Source organism: Vicugna pacos, chromosome 6 (genome assembly GCF_048564905.1).
Source record: "Vicugna pacos chromosome 6, VicPac4, whole genome shotgun sequence".
NCBI lineage: Eukaryota > Metazoa > Chordata > Mammalia > Artiodactyla > Camelidae > Vicugna > Vicugna pacos.
The window spans coordinates 14,550,976-14,571,973 of record NC_132992.1 but is presented as its reverse complement, the minus strand read 5'-3'; the positions used below and the strand labels follow the sequence as shown (position 1 = coordinate 14,571,973).

At 45.5% G+C, this 20,998-nt stretch overlaps 1 protein-coding gene across 1 annotated transcript in view; it reads right to left on the bottom strand.

Annotated features, from left to right (window-relative positions):
- MYO5C (myosin VC) overlaps window positions 1–20,998 on the bottom strand; it is a 92,734-nt gene that overhangs the window by 65,727 nt on the left and 6,009 nt on the right. Inside the window, exons 2-8 of the mRNA XM_072962408.1 lie at window positions 13,253–13,363; window positions 9,977–10,142; window positions 9,267–9,411; window positions 5,701–5,857; window positions 3,385–3,528; window positions 2,538–2,619; window positions 1,329–1,436 (exon numbers count right to left, since the gene is read on the bottom strand). Of these exons, the coding sequence (XP_072818509.1) occupies window positions 1,329–1,436; window positions 2,538–2,619; window positions 3,385–3,528; window positions 5,701–5,857; window positions 9,267–9,411; window positions 9,977–10,142; window positions 13,253–13,363 (913 nt within the window). The remainder of the gene's footprint in view (window positions 1–1,328; window positions 1,437–2,537; window positions 2,620–3,384; window positions 3,529–5,700; window positions 5,858–9,266; window positions 9,412–9,976; window positions 10,143–13,252; window positions 13,364–20,998) is intronic.

Below are 20,998 nucleotides of genomic sequence, written 5' to 3'. Positions count from 1 at the left end.
ACTTGAGACAGGCCTCTGACAGTGGGGGGTGAGGGTTCCATCTTGTAGGACAGAGCCCTTCACCTGTGAGAGCTGATGCCTTCTCCCAGGCAGACAGTGTCAGAACTGAGCTGAACTGTAGACGTCTAGCTAAGGTTCAAGGAATTACTTGGTGTGGGGAACCTCCCGCCCTCGCATACACACACACTGGAACTGGGTCCCAGAACCATTTAAGTACCTCAGAAGCTAAGCCAGAAGGGAAAGCCCAGGAACTCTGAAGCAGGCTCCGTCCTCAGTACTTCCCATGCATCACCTCGTCTGCTGTTCACACTCTCTGAAGTAAGTACTGGTGCTGTTCCCATCTGACATCAGATGGACATTTTGCTTAGGAAACCATTCATTTTTATTCTCAGTTATGCAATAGTGCTCACCTTGTCTATTGCTCTGATAATTTAACCTCAAGTTCTTTGTCTTTTACATTCAGATACAGTCAGTTGGCCACAACAACAAAAACAACCAGGTCTAATAAGAGACGAGTATTTTCTGCAGGATGGAAAAATGGTCTGTGGTCTCACACTGACCAGAAGCTTAGACTGGCAGTTCCGTGTGGATGTCTAGACTAATACAAAATGGGAAAGGGAATGGCTATTTTTATAAATGCCACGGGTAGACAGTCTTTCCAAACTCGAGCTCCTTGTGGGACAGGAAAGGTGGGGAAGATCGAAGATAATGCGTCCCCTGTGTCAGTGTCCTGGCAACCAAAGATTAGGTTTTTTGGTATGAAAATGAGATGTTTTAAGACCCTGAGTGTAAATTCCAGTTCTGCTCTGTACAGGCTGCTCGACCTTGGGTAAGTTACTCACTACCTCTGTGCCTCAGGTTCCCTATTATAAAATGAGGTTAATACCAGCATCTGCCTGATAAGGTGGTTGTACGGTTTAAATGAGTTAACACGGGTAATAAAGTGCTTAGACTGGTGCCTGGCGCACAGTGAACTCCACATGGGCACCTGCTATTTTACCATCATCATCGGGAACCTGTGAAGGCCAGGCAGGGTCACCATTACACTTCTGAACTGATTCGGACCTTAGCTCTCACCTGTCTTCTCTGTAGTCAGCCTAGAAGAGCTTATGAGCATTCACAGCAAGCCGGCGAGCCTGAGGGCAAAGGGATTGATTTCTAGATTTTTTAAGGGAAGAAGCAGTCTCAACCCATTGGCCTCCAAACTTGTTTTGGTTGGCTTATATTAAAATTAGAATTTATTAGGTGTCTTCAGAACACACTCATGCTGGGCATCCCAGCCTTTTCAGAGACAGTGGCTGCTCCTTGAATAGGATGTTTTCACTTACCCAGTAGACGGAAGGTCTTCTGTGTCTCTATCATGTCAGCTCTGTCGTTCACACCCTCAATGACAGTGCTGCCTCCCATTCTCGTGTAATGAAATTCTTCTGCACTCCCTGAAATCAAACGTAACGTGATTTCTGTGACACAGAAGTTTGGACATACATGTTTATCAGAAGCAAGAAGAGAAGTTCACACTTAATGCACCATAGTAAGCACCTTACAAATGTTTTCCCATTCATCCCTTAGAATTCTATGTCGCTGACTCATGAGCTGAGGCTTAGAGAAGTGAAGTGACTTGCTTGTTGTCCCACAGCCGCTGGCAGGGCAAGAATTTAAACGCAGGTCCGACTTCAAAGCTCTTGGTTTTTGTTCCCACACCTAACAATTTCATACAGCTTTACTGAGGTTTGCTGAATGTACAATGAACTGCAGAAAACCTGATGAGCCTTGATATACAATTCCCCTTATAAAATCATCACCATGGTCAAGATAATAACTATATGCACATCTAATATTTGAATAGTAGATGGCCCTTCAGAAAGCTCTTCCGTGTTTGCTATTCACAGTCTGTTTAACAGACAAGGCATGGATTTTATCATTATAAGAAAACTGAAGAAACTAAGATTCCACAAGCGCAAGCAACTTCTCCAGGATTAGGGAGTGTGCATTCAACACCAACACACTTGACAATTTTATCTGCCGACACGGCACAAATGACCAAGATGGGAGAGTTGAGACACCACAGGAGCTGGTTCATTTACACTCAAAGATAAACAGCTCATTAATTAAGACTGCAAATTATAGTGATTTTGAGTCATCAAGGAAGTTCAAATTATGGTAGAGGTCCTCTGACTCAGAAGATAGGAAATATGTCATACATGTTAGAAAAATGGCCATCCGATGAAGTTAAGACAAAAAGAAAAGTCTGGGGACTTAGATCTCTAGGTCCCAGTGGTCGGGAGGCCTCTTTCTACAGGTGGTTCTGGATGGGTACCACAGTCACCCAGGAGCTCTGAAAAGAACCCTGGGACTGAAGGGTCCCCTCTCTCTGGACCCACTTTGCCCCTAACTAACCTTAGTTAAATGCATCAGGTCCACCCCTGGAACCCAAAGACCTTATGTCTTTGGACAGAATACTTTTTTTAACGTGATGTTGGGATAAGAAGAAATTAACCTAGAATTTAACATAAAAAAGAGATTCATCCATTACGTACCCAATTTAAGATGTTTAAATTCTGACTGCTGTGCAGATGCACAAAGCTGATAGAAAATGTGGTAATTTCGTTCATTTTCTGACTGTAAAAAAAAAAAAAAAAAAAAAAGTCCTGAAATTACACCAAACTCTTTACAAGTGAAAATGTGAGGATTTCCACAAGAGGGTCTTAGATGCTAATCTGGGTTGACATGGACATGGATGTCTATGTGTGTTTTTGCTGGGACCCAAACTCTTGCCTCTGCTGGCTCACAGGGGCCCTTCCTCCCAGAGGAAGAACTGGCAGCCCAAGATCGCCTTGCAAATAATTACCCCAGAGAAACTGTTATTAAATGAAAACATTCTGTGAAATGGCAATAATACAATTCATACGAGTTGAAATTTTAAAGAAACTCCCTGCAGTGCACGGCTTGCCGTTATTCTCCGGGGCCAAAACTATGAGAATTTTCTTCATTTTATGGACATAAGAGCCTTTCTCTTAAATGCCACTTCAACAGCTCTGATCCCATCCCCTTCCTGATAAGAAAGCCAGTCTAACAGTGTTGCCTATTTCAAGTAGTTTTTGTGTTCTAGCAAGGTAAATGTGATACTAAATGCTAAAGATTTTTTAAGTCTCCCAAACTGAAAGTCGTCCTTTCGCCTCAACCACACAACTCCACAGGTAAGGCACCTGTCCATCAATTTTTGTTTTTAAGAGACAGAAAAAATAACCCAAACTACAAATGAGAGACAGGAAAACTCTATTCCTCAAGTCACAGAACAATGTAGTTTGGCTAATGAGTATGTAAACACAGAACATATTTTAAAAGTCAGGGGAAAGGAAATTTGACTAATGTTTTGGTCCTTACTTGAAAAACAACTCTGGATTTCTCTAGCAGGTAAGTTCTCATGTTGGCTCCTATAATCTGATTCCTCTCGTCAAAACTGATTTCTGTGTATTTCCCAAACCGGCTGCTGTTGTCATTGCGGGTGGTCTTGGCATTTCCAACAGCCTACAAAACACAGTAACAGCATTAAAAAGACCTTTGCATCAATATTCTTGGAGCCGTTACAGTACAATCCAGTCCTGTAAGCTGGGGGAAGGTCCGATGAGCAGAGAGAGGTCGAGGGGTAGGCAGAGCAGCTCGAGACTTGCAGGCAACAGGACACAGCCTGCCATTCAAGACTCTCCTCGATCTTGCTGGGAGACACTGAGCAGGATCAGAAAAAGCACAGGTTCTGATGTTCCATGGCCCTAGGTTCCTTTTTTGCTATCTGTCTGATGCTAGAAAAGTGATTTCATCTTTCCCAGTCTTTATTTCTCTACCTGTAATATGGGAAAGTATGCATCTTAGAGTTGGGAGGATTAATGAGATAACATAAAGTGCCTCAACTCATCTATTCCTGAAATACTACAGATGCTCAGTTAGAAGTCCACGTGCTTCACCTGACTTTTATTTCTGTCTTATCTCTTACCACTTCTCTACTTAACCTTTCTACTTGACCAAAAAACTGCCCTCTCCCATCCCTCCCATACTGAGCGGGATTTTTGCTTTTTCCCCTCTGCTCTTGAATTCCATCTCTCCTCTTACCCACCCCCTCCCCATTCCTGGGCACCCTCCGTCCAGAAGGACCCTTCTTATGCACACACACCGCACTCCTGCCCAGGCCATCGTGCTTTCTGACAATGTACCCTTTCTGAGCACCTGCTGTGGGTCATGTGCTCAGAAGGTGACGGTGAACCAAGTGGGTCCAGTTCTGCCTTCACGGGGCTTACAACAGTGGGCGAGACCAACCCTGAGCAGGTAAGCCTGCAAAATACTCCACTGGGCATGTAACGGGCAGTGCTTCTTCACAACCCTTTTACTGCTATCTTGAATTGTGATTTATGTTTCTATTTAACTTTAAAACATGCTATGTCAGAGGAATCTTAAAAATTAGGGATTGGGTCTTATTCTTTTCCATCGCTTCCTGTAGTATCTGGCATAGTGGCTGAAACCAAATAGGTGGTCTGATAAATATTCACTGAGGATTTCGATTCAGTAAAACAGGGAGAAAAGGTCTAGGAACCTAACATTCTTAATTATTGGCTATGCATCCAAGTAAATCCAAATCACCCTCTTCCCATTTTGCAAGGCAGCCAGAGCTGGCCTTTGGGCCCTCCCCTGAGCCTGTGAGATGCTCCTTCTGCCTGGAGAGTTGTCCCCTTACCTCTGGGTACCATCACGGTTGGCCTTGCCTACATGTCAAAGCCAGCCAGGGGAGGAAGAGCCTTGATATGCGGCATTTGCCAATTTGTAAGGTGTAAATATTCCCACCATGACTGATTTCAAACTACCAAAGGTTTAACAATAACTTGCAAAAAAAAAATCCTGAATATTTAACAATCAGGTCTCGTAAGTTGGTGCCAATTGGCGAGCGACCACCACTACTCTTATTTCACCAGTGGTGTCTGTAGTTGAGGAAATTTCCTGAGATGTACACATAAACAGAAGACTTCTGAAATCTGCTGGTAGAATTTTTAGCCCAGTGAGTAGAGAAGGGAAGCCTTGGAATCAGCTACCTCTGCCCCAGTTTCCTCCAAATCCCACTGAGGGACAGACATCCTGGCTCTTTCCTGCCCTCACTTCTTTGGTCTTTCAAGGGTGGGAACTCAAGTGAGCAAGGACAACATATAGGCATACCTCCGAGATACCATGGGTTTGTTTCCAGACCACCACAATAAAGCAAATGTCCCAATAAAGCAAGTCACATGAATGTTTTGGCTTCCCAGTGCATAGAAAAGTTATGTTTACTCTGTACTGTAGTCTATTAAGTGTGAAAGCATCATGTCTAAAAAATCAATGTACATAGCTTAATTAAAAAATACTTTATTGCTAAACAGTGCTAACCATCATCTGACCCTTCAGTGAGTCATAATCTTTTTGCTGGTGGAGGGTTTGAAATTTGTGAGAATTACCAAAATGTGACACAGAGACACAAAGTGAGCAGATGCTGTTGGAAGACTGGTGCCAACAGACCTGCTTAATGCATGATTGCCACAAACCTTCAATTTGTTTAAAAAAAAAAAGTAGTATCGGTGAAACACAATGAAGTGCAGGCGCACCCGTATACACAAACCACCCCGCCTCTCCACACACACGCCACGGCCTCCGGCCCTGCTCCCCGCCCCACGGGGTGCTCACCTCAGTTATGGGGTTGGACGCCAGAACCTTGTCTTCCACGTGAGCGTTACTGCTGGACTTGCTGACGGTGGCAAAGTACCTCATGGCATACCGAGCTGACACTGTCTTTCCAGCACCCGACTCCCCGCTTACAATTATTGACTGATTTTTGTTGTTTCTAAAGCAAATAAATAAAAGGATTTTTTTTAATGTTCATTTCTTCCTATTAAAAAGGCAATATATACCCATTAAGAAAAACGCAGGGATTTCAAAATTGTAGAATAGATGAACAAGATTACACTGTATAGCACAGGGAAATATACACAAAATGTTATGATAAATCACAGAGAAAAAAATGTGACAATGAGTGTGTATATGTCCATGAATGACTGAAAAATTGTGCCGAACACTGGAATTTGACACAACACTGTAAAATGATTATGAATCAATAAACAATGTAAAAAAAAAAAAAGAAAAAGAAAAATGCAGAAAAGCCAGAATAGGTTTTGTTCCTTCTCTCTAAAGTAACTGTCTCTAACATGCCAGTGAATTTACTTAGAGTCTTTTTCTCTGTGACCCTGCTGAACACGCAACTTTGTTTCTTGCTATGTCCCCTGTATTGAGGGTCCCCAAGACCAATCCCAGATCAATGATCCACTGGGAGGACTCAGCACACAGTCGTACTCATAGCTAAGATTTATTACACCAAAAGGGTACAAAGCCAATCAGCAAAAGGAAAAGGACCAAGTGCAGAGGAAGCCATGTATAAATCTCCAAGAGTCCTCTCACAGGGGAGTCACACAGGACGCACTCACTTCCTCCAGCAATGAATTATATCAACACACGGGACACAATGTCTACCAGGGAAGCTCCACAGAGACTCAGTGTCCAGGGTTTTTACTGGGGGCTGGCCACACAGGCATCCTCTGCCTAGCACATACCATAATTCCAGACACCCAGAAGCCAGGCAGGTGTTCAAAATGAACCACATTGTTCACACCAACAGTTTAGGTACGGTGAGCCGCTCTTACCAATTAGGAAGTGGTGGGAACCTTCCTGAAATCTAAGTTCCCAGAGGCTCACCAGGTGCCAGCCTTGCAAGCCGACCTCTAAAGACAGCAGTCTCAGGCCTGTGCCAACTCCCTTCTGCATATCCCCACTTAAATATAAAGATATTTATTTGGAGAGCAATTATTTGAAACATGCTTGGGAACATGCATGTTCTGTAAGCCAATATGCTCTGTTACGTAAGTTAGAGATCTGAAGAAATATGTTAAACTTTTCACAAGATGATGATGGCAGAACCTTATTATAGTACCCTTCTAGCACTGCTATGTGTCGGGTGCCTAGTGAATACTTTACAGGGAATCTCATTTAAGCCTCACAAAAATCCTGTGCCACACACTGTATATCCATTTTACAGATGACTAAAACAGTGACTGAGAGAGGCACAGAGCACACAGCTCCCCTGTGAACACAGGAAGGGACCTTAGGGAGAGCTCCTGGTCCCAAAGAGGAAGCTAAGATGCTGAGGAGGTGAACAACACCCCCTGAGTCCCTCAGCAGTGCAGAGTGGGATGGGGATTATTAAAGCCAGGCTCTCCTGTCTCCCAGTCTAGCATCAGCAAGTCTGACATGAGCCTGCCCTGTGCTTAGTTCTGCTGTTACAGTTAGACAGACCTGCAGAGAAAACTGGCTCTTCAAGCTTAAACCTGGCTCAGCCCTGCAGCTCCAACGAGCTCACACTGTGGACACCCAGGAGCAGCCCTGGCCTGTCAGGATCTGAGCCACAGATGCTAATCTTGCAGATGCCCTAGAGATCTGCAGGGGCCAGGGCAAATCCTAGAACCACGGGGGTTTTTTAGTGTTGGAAGGAAACTTGCTGTGGCAGAAGCCAAGGTAACTGGCAATTTTTTTCAGAACCTCCAGGATCTTTTATTTTCTGACACCATCATGTTTGGCTACGCTCTGCTCCTGAGCCTCCACGTGACCATGAGGGCTCAGGAAAGGGAGTGATTTTACATCATTAGTCACAGCATCAGAGTAGGAATGGGCAGCTTTGGGTCCAGCTAGTGTCCTCAAGAGCAGAGCCTGCTTGGCTCCCAGACTCTCATGTCTGCAAAGGAGAGGGAGTCAGAGTCCCTTGTGGCCTGACTGGTGCATCAAGGCATGGAGGACACCTGCTGAGACTGAGGATGTGGGATCGGGTGTCCCAAGTTATGGGTTATTAACTGGTAATTCTCTACCCAGCATTCGTCCTCCCCCTTGCTTCTTAGGGACTAGGATACAATTTTTAGTGGGCATGTTGCTGCCCATATGAAAGACTACATGTCCCAGTCTCCCCTGCAGCTAGGCATGGTCATGTGAGGAGGTCCTGGCCAGTGAGCTGTGAGTAGAAGTGCTCTGTGGAGCTTCTGGGAAGCCTTCCTTAACCAGGAGAGCACACCTTTCCCTTGGGGCACTCTGTTGCCTAGAATAGAGAGAAGAGGGCTGAGCACTGAGGATCGGGAAGTGGAAGGCACTGGGTCCCTGATGACTTGGTAAAGACAGCATGCTAGCTCCGGACTGCTCATCAGACTTCTCTAGGGGACAGAACCATGCACTTCTCTTATTTAAACCACCATTATTTTTCCTGATTATAAGCAGTGGAGCACGGAGCGGGAGCATCTAGGTCACAGATGAAGACCCTGAAGCTGAGGGAGATGAAGGCTGTGCTGTAAATCGTAGCAGATCCAGATCCTGTGTCTCAGGTCTTCCTTCATCTGTGAAATAAGGGCAATGATGGCAGCTGACGTCACAGGTGCTGCACAACTCAAAGGAGACAGATGTCTGTGAAAGCTCTTTTGCAAACTGTTAAGGCTCTACAAAGATCCTTTTACAGGGTAGGACATTGAAGCCAAAATAGGACAGTTATGGGGAAAATAAGTTACACATGGAGTCAAAAAATCCAAGCACAGATTCCAGCTCTGCCTTCCTCTAGCTGGGCGACCCTGGGTGGATGGCTTCAAATCTCAGTCATCTGACAGCTCAGGCATCCTCATCGCAGGCTCTTCCGAGGGCACCCACGATGATGTGTGGGAGTGTGTGCTCAGTGCCTGGCCACAGGTGGCTTGTAACAAACATTTGCTGGCAAAACAAGAACTCCACAAAGCCATACAAAAAAAAAAAAAAAACAAGTGGTAAAATTAGAATAAGACCTCAGATCTCCTACAGCTAAAACCTGTGCTCATCTACCATTCGAGTCTCCTGCCTTGGATGAGTGAAAAAGCTTAAACACCTCACAGGGGAGAATAAATCAATTTTCTCCCAACCAAACACACTGGAAGAGAAGCATCTGACTCCCGGATTAATAGGACCAACCTGACAACCTAGAAGGGAAAAAACCAGGAAACTTGGTTTAGGCAGGTCAGGTATATACAACAGTCATTTGCTACTCGGTACAGGCAGTCTGCTTTACCAAGCCCCCAGTTCAGTAAAATGAACGCTTTTCATGAAACCAAGCCAGACATCTCCCTTCCACTGTGAGGGTCCAGCAAAGGCAGGAGTGTCGGGAGAGTGAGAGGGAGGTCTGTCTGGCAGGAGGCTACCTGGCCATCTGCTTGTACGCCTCTTCTGCCACAGCAAATATGTGCGGGTCCATGTCGCCCATGTTCTGGCCGCTGTAGGCATGGATGATGGCATCTCCGTATATCGGCAACTGCTTGTAAGGGTTCATGGCCACCAGGATGATTCCTAAGGAAAGATGCTGGATGCAGTGATGGGGTTCTTGCTGTCACCTCTTTCTCTAGGTTCTTTTGAGAATCCCCAGCTTTGTCACTTATTAAACCTTCTGTGTGACTTTGGGCAGGTCACTTAATGCTCTAAATATCAGTTCCCTGCAGATGCCACCAACGTTTCTAGGCTACTCTGAAGGTTAAGATGAGATGACAGATGGCAATGCCCTAAAACTGAGAAGTTTTTGCAATTCTTAGTATAAACATAGTAATATCACTGTCCCAAATAAGTAATAAATTTATACAATCCAACAAGAAACTCAAACACAAGCTTTCTTCGTATGTATTTTCCTTGGTATTCCAATCTTAGTTCTCGTTGAAGATTCTTCCCACCTGGAACAACTTCCCTAAGATGAAATGTCTATAACATTTAGGTATAAATTTGAGCAAATGTCTAGGTGTGATCACTCATCTTGACAGAAACCAACGATTCTAACATAAATATCATATAAAACGTAATCGGGATGCTCTAGACAGCAAACATTAAGTTGCAGTGTCACTCCTGCTCTCCTGGAATCGCTTACCACTGTAGGTGTAGATGAGTTTGGATTCTGCAAAGCGGATTCTGAGATTGTGGAGCACGGCGGGCTCGTGGAGATAGCTGAGGGCCGTGAGGTCATTCTCACCCACGAGGATGTCAGGATTCCGAAGCGGAGGCAGAGATTTTGGATCAATGGGATAATCCAGCTCCTGTGGACAAAGATCAAGTTACAGTTCCAGAAGTAAAAGATTTTGGGTGTTTCTGCTGAATCACTGTCCTCTTTCCTATCTAGCCCTCTTTGGAGTGATCCTTGACACTCTGAAAAACAAATTTGTGTAGGGCAATGAGAACATAATCTTCATGGCTGACTTCTGGGTGCCAGAGGATCAGGGTATTGGCTGTGGGTCCTAGGGCATGTCACTCACCCTCTCTGGGCCTCTGTCCTCTCAACTGTGAAAAGACTAGCTGGATCAGATCAGGGGTCCTTAGAGCGACAGAAGGCTCAATGAGGGGCGACAGGGAAGCCACACAGGTGGGAACCCAGCTCTACCCCAGGGGCTCAGCTTGTACGTGGGTAGATGTTGGGTGCTATGAAAGTTTTTCTTTTGGAAACAGCATTATGCTGCTAAATGACACAATTATCAAAGGTCCCTTGAAGCCCTAAGGCTGCCCAATTGCTGTTGGAAGTTGACATGCTTGGTGCTGAGAAGTGTCTAAAGGCGCCCGTGCATGCGGTGGTCTCTCTGAGAGGCCCCCGGTGCAGGTGACGCCCGTCCGCAGCCGCCCGTGTTCCTAAGGGCTCACAGCTCCCCTACAGGGCTGCCTATTTCTATCATCCTCAGCCCTGGGCTGAGTAACGTGCCCAGAACGGCCTCTCTTCTGCTGATTCCACCAATGTGTGTTCCTCAAGTAGCTGCCTGAGCAGAGTGAAGGAGAGGTCAGCGTGCTTATGGTGCTGATACCACAGATGACTGGGCCTTCTAGATGCCAGAGCATGAAGCGACCTTCTTACCACCTGTTCTACCTTCTTTCACTTGCATTTCACAGCATGGGGAAGTGACTTGAGCAAGGTCAGCCAGCAGGCTTGTTTCCCTTCCTTCCCAGGCAGCCTTCCTTTCCATGCCTAGTCCTGGATGAGGTGACGCAGATGCCACTCTGCAGCCCCAATGCCAAGAACTCAGCACTGGATTTTCATTTGCTCCTCAAAACTTCTTTCCACAGAGGGCATGACATCCCTAACAGTGACAGAGACAGGTTCAGAGAGGTTAAGATCCTTGTCCAAGGTCACACAGGTAAGATGGGTCTGGCTGACTCAAGCCTGTGCCACGATGCCTCCTGTCAACACTGACAGGCGTTTGGTTTGTTTGTTTTTCTGTTTTGCATAAGGAGAGCAGCTCAGGGCAATCCAGGACATCTGGGCACGAGTCCTCACAGCAGCTGCCTGCTCATTATCAATGCACATATGTTTATGGACCTGCCCCAAGCAGGATATTCTTACCCTACACATGTTTGAGAATAAAGTGCTGCTCATACATAATTTTTACTTCCTCTGAGTCTTTCTGTTATCTGTTTTAAATTGACAACCTCCTTTTCCAGTTCAACAACTGTGTGTGTGTGTTTTATGTGTGAAAGAAACAGATAGGGAGAGAGAGACAGTCTTGGTGTGGGGTTGGGAGAAAATTCGAATGTGAAGAACATGAGATTGACAGGTAGAGACATAGGTGACATCTTCTTACACAAAGTAGGCTTTGTCCTTCGTGGTACAAAAGGTTAAGTTAAAGAGCAGTCTGGCTGCCTGCCATCTCACTGCCTCTCCCGCTTCTCCTCTGGGCAGATGGTTCAGGGCCAGGAACGTCACCACCTGAAGCCTAGCTCAGATTACTAAAGCAGCAAACTGCCACTGCAGCTGCTGCCTTGAGATTTTTCTCCTCAAAGCCACCTGATCCCAAATCAGAACCCTGACTGCACACAGGAGGTACCTGATAAATGCCCCAAGTAGATTCTGATGGGAAAGGAAAGGCTAAATGGCAACAGCAGCCGCTCTGCTTTGTCCCTTGCATTTGCACATGCCCTGGGGATTACTTCATCTCATCTTCAGCAGCCCTGTGTGCCTGCTGTTACTAACTCCATCTCACATGCGTGGAAGCCGAGGTGCTCACCTTCACAAACTAAGTGAATGGCTGTGGCAGGATTTGAATCCAGATAGTCTGATTCTGTAGGATATGCCCTTAACTGCTATGTTTGTATCCCTTCCCAGGATCTTGGGAAATGACTCCTAAATCCAGGACAGTCTTGATTGGTGACACTGCATCCTGTCTCTACAGAGACCATTTCCATGTCTTGGAAATTTCAGCATTTTAATACTCATGTGATATTCCCTGGACTAACTCTGACATCTAGATGGATCATGAATCCTTTGTCCAGCTCTGCATCCAGATGCTTGATTCTAAAAACATAAGGTCAGCTTAGCTCTGGATCCAGTGGGATGTCATTACAGCTATGGGGGGAAAGGACGACTCGTGATGGATAACTTAAAGCAGAGGCAAAATCTGCAGACGCTGGTAATGGAAAGCCATGACCAGCCTTTGACAGGCACACCTCACGGCATGCTCCACCACTGGGACAAATGCCATCTTCCTGCTCGTCCTTCACCTTTCCCTCACCTCATACACTGAGACACCTCATAATGTCACACACAGCTGAGCATTCCTGTCAGCTTGTACTGTCTCCTGTCACACCCCCAATTGCCCTAGTATGCGCCCTCCTGGAGGGCCCAGTTCTTACCTTTTCCTATCCATCCACAGACTGACTTTCTCTCCTTCCGCTCTCCTCCCACATCCCCCTCTCCCTGTTTTTCTATCTCTTTCTTCTATGTCTCTTCCTCTTCCCATCTTGATGTTTTTCTCAACCAGTTTATGTCTGGGGCTCAACCTACTTCCTCTCCAAGTTTTTCATCTTCTCTCTGTCTCTGTGCTGAGACCCATGAAACCGAAATGTTAATCATTTTCCAGCATTCTCTCAACGATGCTGAATCCACAGAAAGACAGCACAGGGCACAGACCTGTTCACTGCATCTTGTTCCAGAGACGGGCACTTTATGTCTTCATTCCAGCAGTGTGAGGTGGGGGCAGGGTGTGGGGAGGGAAGGGGGCATGGCATAAACACATGGGTGGATCCATAGCACCAGCTGGCCATTCTAGGGCCCTGTTCCTGTGCCCTCCCCCGGGCTGCTCCCATGGAGAACACCTGCCTGTCCCCGCCCCCACACACCCCAGTGACTCCTTCCGACATCATGGTAGCTATGACCAAGGACCCTCACCATTCCATCCTCCAGCAGGAGTCGCAGGACTCTGTCACCAACTCTGTAGTCCTTTGCTATCTCAGCAGACTTCCAAACTTCTTCAGGATCCGGAATCCAAACCCTGTTGTACTGATCAACAGAATAAGACAGGATTAATTTCAGCACTTGAAAAACGAAACACAAATTGTTAGATATTAGACTCAGGGAGATTTCTTTCTGTCCACTAGGTCAGTAAACGCATTAGGAACACTTTTGCTTATGAGGTCATCTTTAGCATATGCGATGCACTAGGCCTAGCTGCTTAATTTCACAACTAACTTCCCAAAGCCTCCTAAATTCATCTTGCAAACAGGAAGCCTGCGAGTGGAAAGGAAATCTGAGCCCGTTAATAGGAAGATCTGAGCACTGTCTACAAGAGTTGGAGCAGAGGGATTTGCTTCACTGCTGATGAACTATTGGGCTCTGGGCCACATACTTAACTTCTTGTGCCTCATTCTTCTCATCCAAAATGGGTACAACAATACCTACTTCACGGGTTTGTGGGGAGCTTAAATTAGATAGTGTAATTGATGGTACTTTGCAAAATGCTAAAGAAGTTATTGTTAAAGCAGCGTTATCACAGTCTTATCACACTGGCCAGCAGCCAGGGATTCCCGCCGTGGGAAATGCAGAAGTCCTGAGCTCAGTTCCTAACAGGTAATCAGCACACCTGGCTTAGTTCTGATGTATCATGTTGCTATGTACTAAATTGTCCCCCCAAATTAATTTGTTGAAGCCCTAATCCACAATGTGACTGTATTTGGAGACAGGGTCTTTAAGAGGTAATTAAAGTTAAACCAGGTCAGAAGGCCCAGATCGAATAGGATTACTGTCCTTTTAAGAAGAGATACCAGGGAGCTTGCACACACACTCTCTCCACCTGCGTGCACAGAAGAAAGGTCATGGGAATTCAGTGAGAAAAGAGCTGTCTGCACCCAAGGGGAGAAGCCCTCACCAGATACCAACCCTACCAACACCTTGATCTTGGACTTCCCAGCCTCCAGAACTACAGGAAAATAAACATCCGTTGCTTAAGCCACCCAGCCTGTGGTATATTGTTTTGGCAGCGCACGCCGACCAACGCACACATCTAATACCCACCCTCACACACTGGGAAGGCGGCAGGCTCACTCTCCAGAACTCACAATGGCACCTGAGGGCTGCTCGAGATGAACACAAGGTGACTGCCATGTCCATACACTGCACCTATCACAGGGTCCCATGATTTACGTCTCTCCTCCATGCACGCTGCCAGCATCAGGCATGGACCACTTGCACTTTCTCCCAGACCCCACATTCCACATTCTCCTGCGTCATCTAGTATGTATATGTCTGGCACAATGCTGGGTTACTGAGAGGGTAAGGCATCCCCTCAGTCACCATGGCCTTCCTACTGACCCAGCCAGTCTCTAACCTGGAGCCGCATGTGTGCATGTGTATATCTGCATCTCTCTGCTCACACATCAGCGGCTTCTTTTAGTGGGGCACCCCTACAGGATGCCCTGATGTCCTGGAATATAACCAAGCCAAAAGGAACAGGAACTAGGAAGCACTCACATGGAGACATTAAGCAGCACCTCGGAAAGCTCCTGAATTTCAAAGGCTCAACAGCCCAGGATCCCAGATCTAGATAAAGCCTAAGAGGCTGTCCAGCAACTAACCCTCATTTCCCAGAGAAAACCAGCCCAAGGGTCTCTAAGTTCCCCAGGGGCAGAGCTGAGATGAGCACGCAGTCCAGGCCTGCACCTAGAGTGGCTTCTCCTTTCCACATCCTTACAGCCCAAAGGAATACTGGTTCTCTGGCATTGTCCCTCACTGGGACAAACGGACTTTCTGAAGGTAATTGTTAACTCTTGTGCTTTAGGAGAGAAAGCCTGCACTTGTGCCTAAGTGCCTGCCATCCTCCCGAGTACAGTCCCTGGGCACTAAATTTTCACCAGGCACCATCCTTGACTCTGGGGACAGTCACAAGCAATACCCTTTGTGAATCTTTGCTTCTTGCCAGCTGAGAGGGGAAATATCACAACCAAATGATGACCTGGACATGCTCCAGGTGAACATGTGGCCGGTGGTCGGCTGGTGCCTTTCCAGCAGGAGGAAATACTCATTTGGGTTGAGACAGCGTAGCTTCAGGAGTTTTCAGTTACAAAAAAAATTCTGGGCAGTAATTATGACACTTTACTTCTCTTCATTACAGTTTTATTTATCTCCTATAGTTTGCATTTACTACTTGTATAATCAAAATATATGATTTTAAAAAGAAAATATCAAAATATATGTCCACAAAAAGACTTGTCCCTGAATGTTCATAGTGACTATATTCTTAATGGCCAAAACCTAGAAACAGACTATGTCCACTAATATGAGAATGAATTACAAAAACATAAATAAAACTGTGGTATACACATACAATGGAACACTACTTACCAATAAAGAGGATCAACTACTGATAGAGGCAAGAGCATGAAGGAATCTCCAAAGCATTAGGCTGAGTCAAAGAAGCTGTACACAAACAAGTACATTCTGTGCGAGTCCTTTAAACTAAGGACTAGAACAGGTAAAACAAATAGAATGTGGGGGGAAAAATCACAACAGTTTACCTCTGGAGGTAGATGGGGCCGTGGAAGGGATCTCGTGGGGCGATGGCAACATTCTCTTCCTTGATGGGGTTTGGGTTACATAGGTGTTAAGCACTTTTCAAACCTCAGAGAATGCAGAGTTAAGATTTGTGCATTTCATTGTCTGAAACTTTTACACGGAGAACTAAATAAATATGGAACTCCTGATACGCATACTAAAATATTTAGGACTATATGTGTTAATGTATGCAGTTTAGCCTAAAATGCTTCAAAAAATAAGACTGGCTGAGGACTGGATAGAAGGGTACAAAGATGAATAAACAAAGCAGCTCATACGACTTAATAAGAAAAAAACAAGCAACCCAATCCAAAAACTGGCAGAAGACCTAAACAAGCAATTCTCCAAGGAAGAAATACAAATGATCAACAGACACATGAAAAAATGTTCAGTATCATTATATGCTGACGACATGTTACTATATATAGAAAACCCTAAAAGGTCCACACAAAAGCTACTAGAGCTGATTGAAGAATTCAGCAAGGTAGCAGGTTACAAAATTAATGTTCAAAAATCAGTTGCATTTCTTTACACTAATGATAAATCAACAGAAAAAGAAAGTAAAGAAACAATCCCCTTTAAAATAGCACCCAAAGTAATAAAATATCTGGGAATAAATCTAACCAAGGAGGCGAAAGAATTATACACAGAAAACTATAAACCATTGATGAAGGAGATTAAAGAAGACTTTAAAAAATGGAAAGATATTCCATGCTCTTGGATTGGAAGAATCAATATTGTTAAAATGGTCACACTGCCCAAGGCAATCTACAGATTTAATGCAATCCCTATCCAATTACCCAGGACATATTTCACAGAACTAGAACAAATCATAATAAAATTTATATGGAACCATCAAAGACCTAGAATTGCTAAAGCATTACTGAAGAGAAAGAAAGAGGCTGGAGGAATAACTCTCCCAGACTTCAGACAATACTATAGAGCTACAGTCATCAAGACAGCATGGTATTGGTACCAAAACAGACATATGGACCAATGGAACAGAATAGAGAGCCCAGAAATGAACCCACAAACCTTTGGTCAACTCATCTTCGACAAAGGAGGCAAGAATATACAATGGAATAAAGACAGTCTCTTCAGCAAATGGTGTTGGGAAAACTGGACAGCAGCATGTAAAACAATGAAGCTAGAACACACCCTTACACCATATACAAAAATCAACTCAAAATGGATCAAAGACTTAAACATAAGACAAGATACAATAAACCTCTTAGAGGAAAACATAGGCAAAACATTATCTGACATACATTTCAAAAATTTTCTCCTAGAAGAAATAAAAGCAAGAATAAACAAATGGGACCTAATGAAACTTACAAGCTTCTGCAGAGCAAAGGAAACCAGAAATAAAACAAGAAGAAAACCTACGGAATGGGAGAAAATTTTTGCAAGTGAAACTGACAAAGGCTTGATCTCCAAAATATATAAGCAGCTCATACGACTCAATAAGAAAAAAATAAACAACCCAATCCAAAAATGGGCAGAAGACCTAAACAAGCAATTCTCCAAGGAAGACATACAAATGATCAAAAGGCACATGAAAAAATGCTCAATATCACTAATTATCAGAGAAATGCAGATCAAAACTACAATGAGGTATCACCTCACACCAGTCAGAATGGCCGTCATTCAAAAATCCACAAATGACAAATGCTGGAGAGGCTGTGGAGAAAGGGGAACCCTCCTACACTGCTGGTGGGAATGCAGTTTGGTGCAGCCACTATGGAAAACAGTGTGGAGATTCCTCAAAAGACTAGGAATAGACTTACCATATGACCCAGGAATCCCACTCCTGGGCTTGTACCCAGAAGGAAATCTACTTCAGGATGACACCTGCACTCCAATGTTCATAGCAGCACTATTTACAATAGCCAAAACATGGAAACAGCCTAAATGTCTATCAACAGGTGACTGGATAAAGAAGAGGTGGTATATTTATACAATAGAATACTACTCAGCCATAAAAACCGACAACATAACGCCATTTGCAGCAACATGGATGCTCCTAGAGAATGTCATTCTAAGTGAAGTAAGCCAGAAAGAGAAAGAAAAATACCATATGAGATCGCTCATATGTGGAACCAAAAAAACAAATAAACAAACAAAACATAAATACAAAACAGAAACAGACTCACAGACATAGAATATAAACTTGTGGTTGCTAAGGGGGTGTGGGGTGGGAAGGGATAGACTGGGATTTCAAAATGTAGACTAGATAAACAAGATTATACTGTATAGCACAGGGAAATATATACAAGATCTTATGGTAGCTCACAGCGAAAAAAATGTGACAATGAATTATATATATTTTCATGTATAACTGAAAAATTGTGCTCTACACTGAAATTTGACACATTGTAAAATGATTATAAATCAATAAAAAATGTTTAAAAAACATGAATAAACATGTGATGCAACAAATATGGTAAAACATTCCTGCTAGAGTCTACGTAGTGGGACAGATGCTCACAGTAAAATTTTTTCAACTTGTTTGTAGACTTTACATTTTCATAATAAGGTGGAGGACATAATAAGTATAAAGGAAAGTTCGGGGCATCAGTACTAGGACAAAGTTGAGGAGCACAACTGTTAATCTATTAGTTAATATAAGTTGCCTCACTAAACAAACAAACAATATATGTCTATCATCATTTGGATATCAATCATGACTCCTTAGGTTGATTCTTGACAGCTAGCTAAGAGCAGGAAGCTTACTGAAATGTGGCATGGGATGAGTCATATTTGTGAGAGAAAGGGAGGGAGGGAGGGGGAGAGAAAATGGAAGAATGACCTGGTGGGAGATTGACATACACTCAGAGACACACACCCATGCAAACAGGTGGACAGAAGCCTCACCAGCACAGACACACACACCCACACTCCACACAGACTTGTTGCCAAAAGGCTCCCATTGTCTATCTCAGGTCTGCTATTGAAAACATTTATTGCTAATCTCATAAAGCTAAAACTCATTAATATTTTTATGGGATAATATTTTTACGATAATTGGAAAGATCCCACTTATCAAGAATTGGCCACTATAGAATTTTACAGCTGAAAGAGTCCCAGGAAATAGTCTACTTCAAGTTGTCTGTCAAAGCTCTTTTTAAAGCCACCGAAAGCTTACTTCAAATGAAATGGTGGCAGCCCACCACGTTGTGCAGCTGAGGTCCCTCAGGCCCTTCCACGGAAGCCTGGAGCTCTAAGAAGTGATGTAAAAGTCACCAAGCCAAACCAAGCCCTTTGTTTTACTGATCCCCAAATTCAAGACCAGAGGGGTCAATAACTCACTGAACACCAGCGAGAGAACCTCAAAGGCCGGGACTCCACAGAGCTGGGGCCTGGGCCTCCTCCTCTGAACTACTTGTCAAGTGAGTAAGACTGGCCCTGAAATAAGCCTGAACTCTCAGCTGCAACCATCTACTCGACAGGGCACAGGCTGGTCTATTTCAGCAAAAAAGTAGCATTTACTATCTTAGGACATATGGAACCGGAAGTCTGCTTCTCCTCTGGCACAGACAGTGGCCTCCTCAGCCCTGGATTCCCCAGGCCATCTGCACCCCCCGCCAGGCCTGGTGCCTGTGCCGGCAAGGTTGTCAGCCAGTTAGGGCCCCGCAGCCGCAGCCGAGACCCAGCCTGGTAAGTAAACATACCTAAGTTTACCCGGTTCCACCTAAGTTACACCCATTCAGTCCCTCCCTCCCTCCCGTCTCACATTCCTCAACCCACAAGGCAACACTTCAAACCCAAGGGAGAGGAACTTTGCAGCATTTAGACAAACAGTGTGACTAGTTCTCACATGACCTCCCCAGGGTGGCTCCTTCCTGTGGGGCCTCCTGCAGGAGAGAGGGGAGGCCCGCCTCCCAGGCTTTCCTGGGAATCCTCCCTCGTGGAGGGAAATCCTGGTGTATCCAAGCCCCAAGAGGCTCAGGAATGAGGTGAAGGCTTCTGGAGGACTGACCGTCAGGAAAAGCCAGACCCGCCCACCCCACACGCTCAGATGAGAGCAGCATCTCTTCATGTCACCCGCCCAGCTGATGGGTCCACAGGATCGGCCACAGAAATGGCTTGAAGACTTTCCATGGAGTGTGGAATGACAGGAGTTTTCTTTTGAGCCTCTCTGGACCAGAAGGGAGTCTCCACAGGCTGGGTCAGCCCTCTTCCTCCTCCTCTTCACTCGCTCCTCAGGGCCCCCCCCCCCCCGGCTCCCCAGCCTCCTCTCAAGACTCCTAGGTCCTTCCTGGCCTCTCCTCACGACAGGCTGTTTCTGGAGCGTTTCATCCACTCCCACAGCTTCTGTGACTGTGCTGGGGCCTGCACACCATCAATGCCTCCAGCCCAGGTGTCTCAGGGGGTCTAGACCACATTTCCATGGTCTCCCAGACATCAGCCCCTAAATGTCCTCTGACACAAACTCCAAGCTCGAGTGGTCACTACGCCTGTCCCACACCCAGTCCTCCTCAGTTCTCTGGCCCCTCAAATCAGAAACCCGGGACAGCGCTGGGCATCGCCTCCCTTTTTTCCCTCCACCCTCAACAACCAAATGGTCATCAGGTGCTAGAAAGCCTACGTCTTAAACAGGTCTCACCTGTGTGCCCCAGCCACCCCCCCCCCACCAACGCCGTGGCCATCTGTCAGCTCCCCCTTTTGCTGAGGACCACAGCCTGCTGAGTGCTTCCCCAACCAGGCTGAGCACCAAGTTTCCGTGGACAGATTCTTTTACCCACATCTGAACCAGAATTTCCGAGGGTGGGGACCAGCAAGATGAAAGCTCTAAAAGTCCCCCCCATATGGATTCTGAGGAACATCCAGGCCTGGGGAGCCACTGTCCTAGCCAGTTTCCTACTCCAGCCTCACCTTCTTTTCAGTCCACCCTCTGCTTGCTGCCACCCAAACCACTCGTAGTGTCTAGAACATGCCAAGCTCCTCTTGGCTCTGTGCTGGGCACTTCTGTTCCTGCCACCCCTCCCCTCACCACCAGTGAGCAGACTGCTCTGAGCAGTCAAGAGTCAGCTCAAGACTCCCCTGTGCAGTGCTCCCCAGCCCCCCACCTTCCCAGCAGGACTGGCT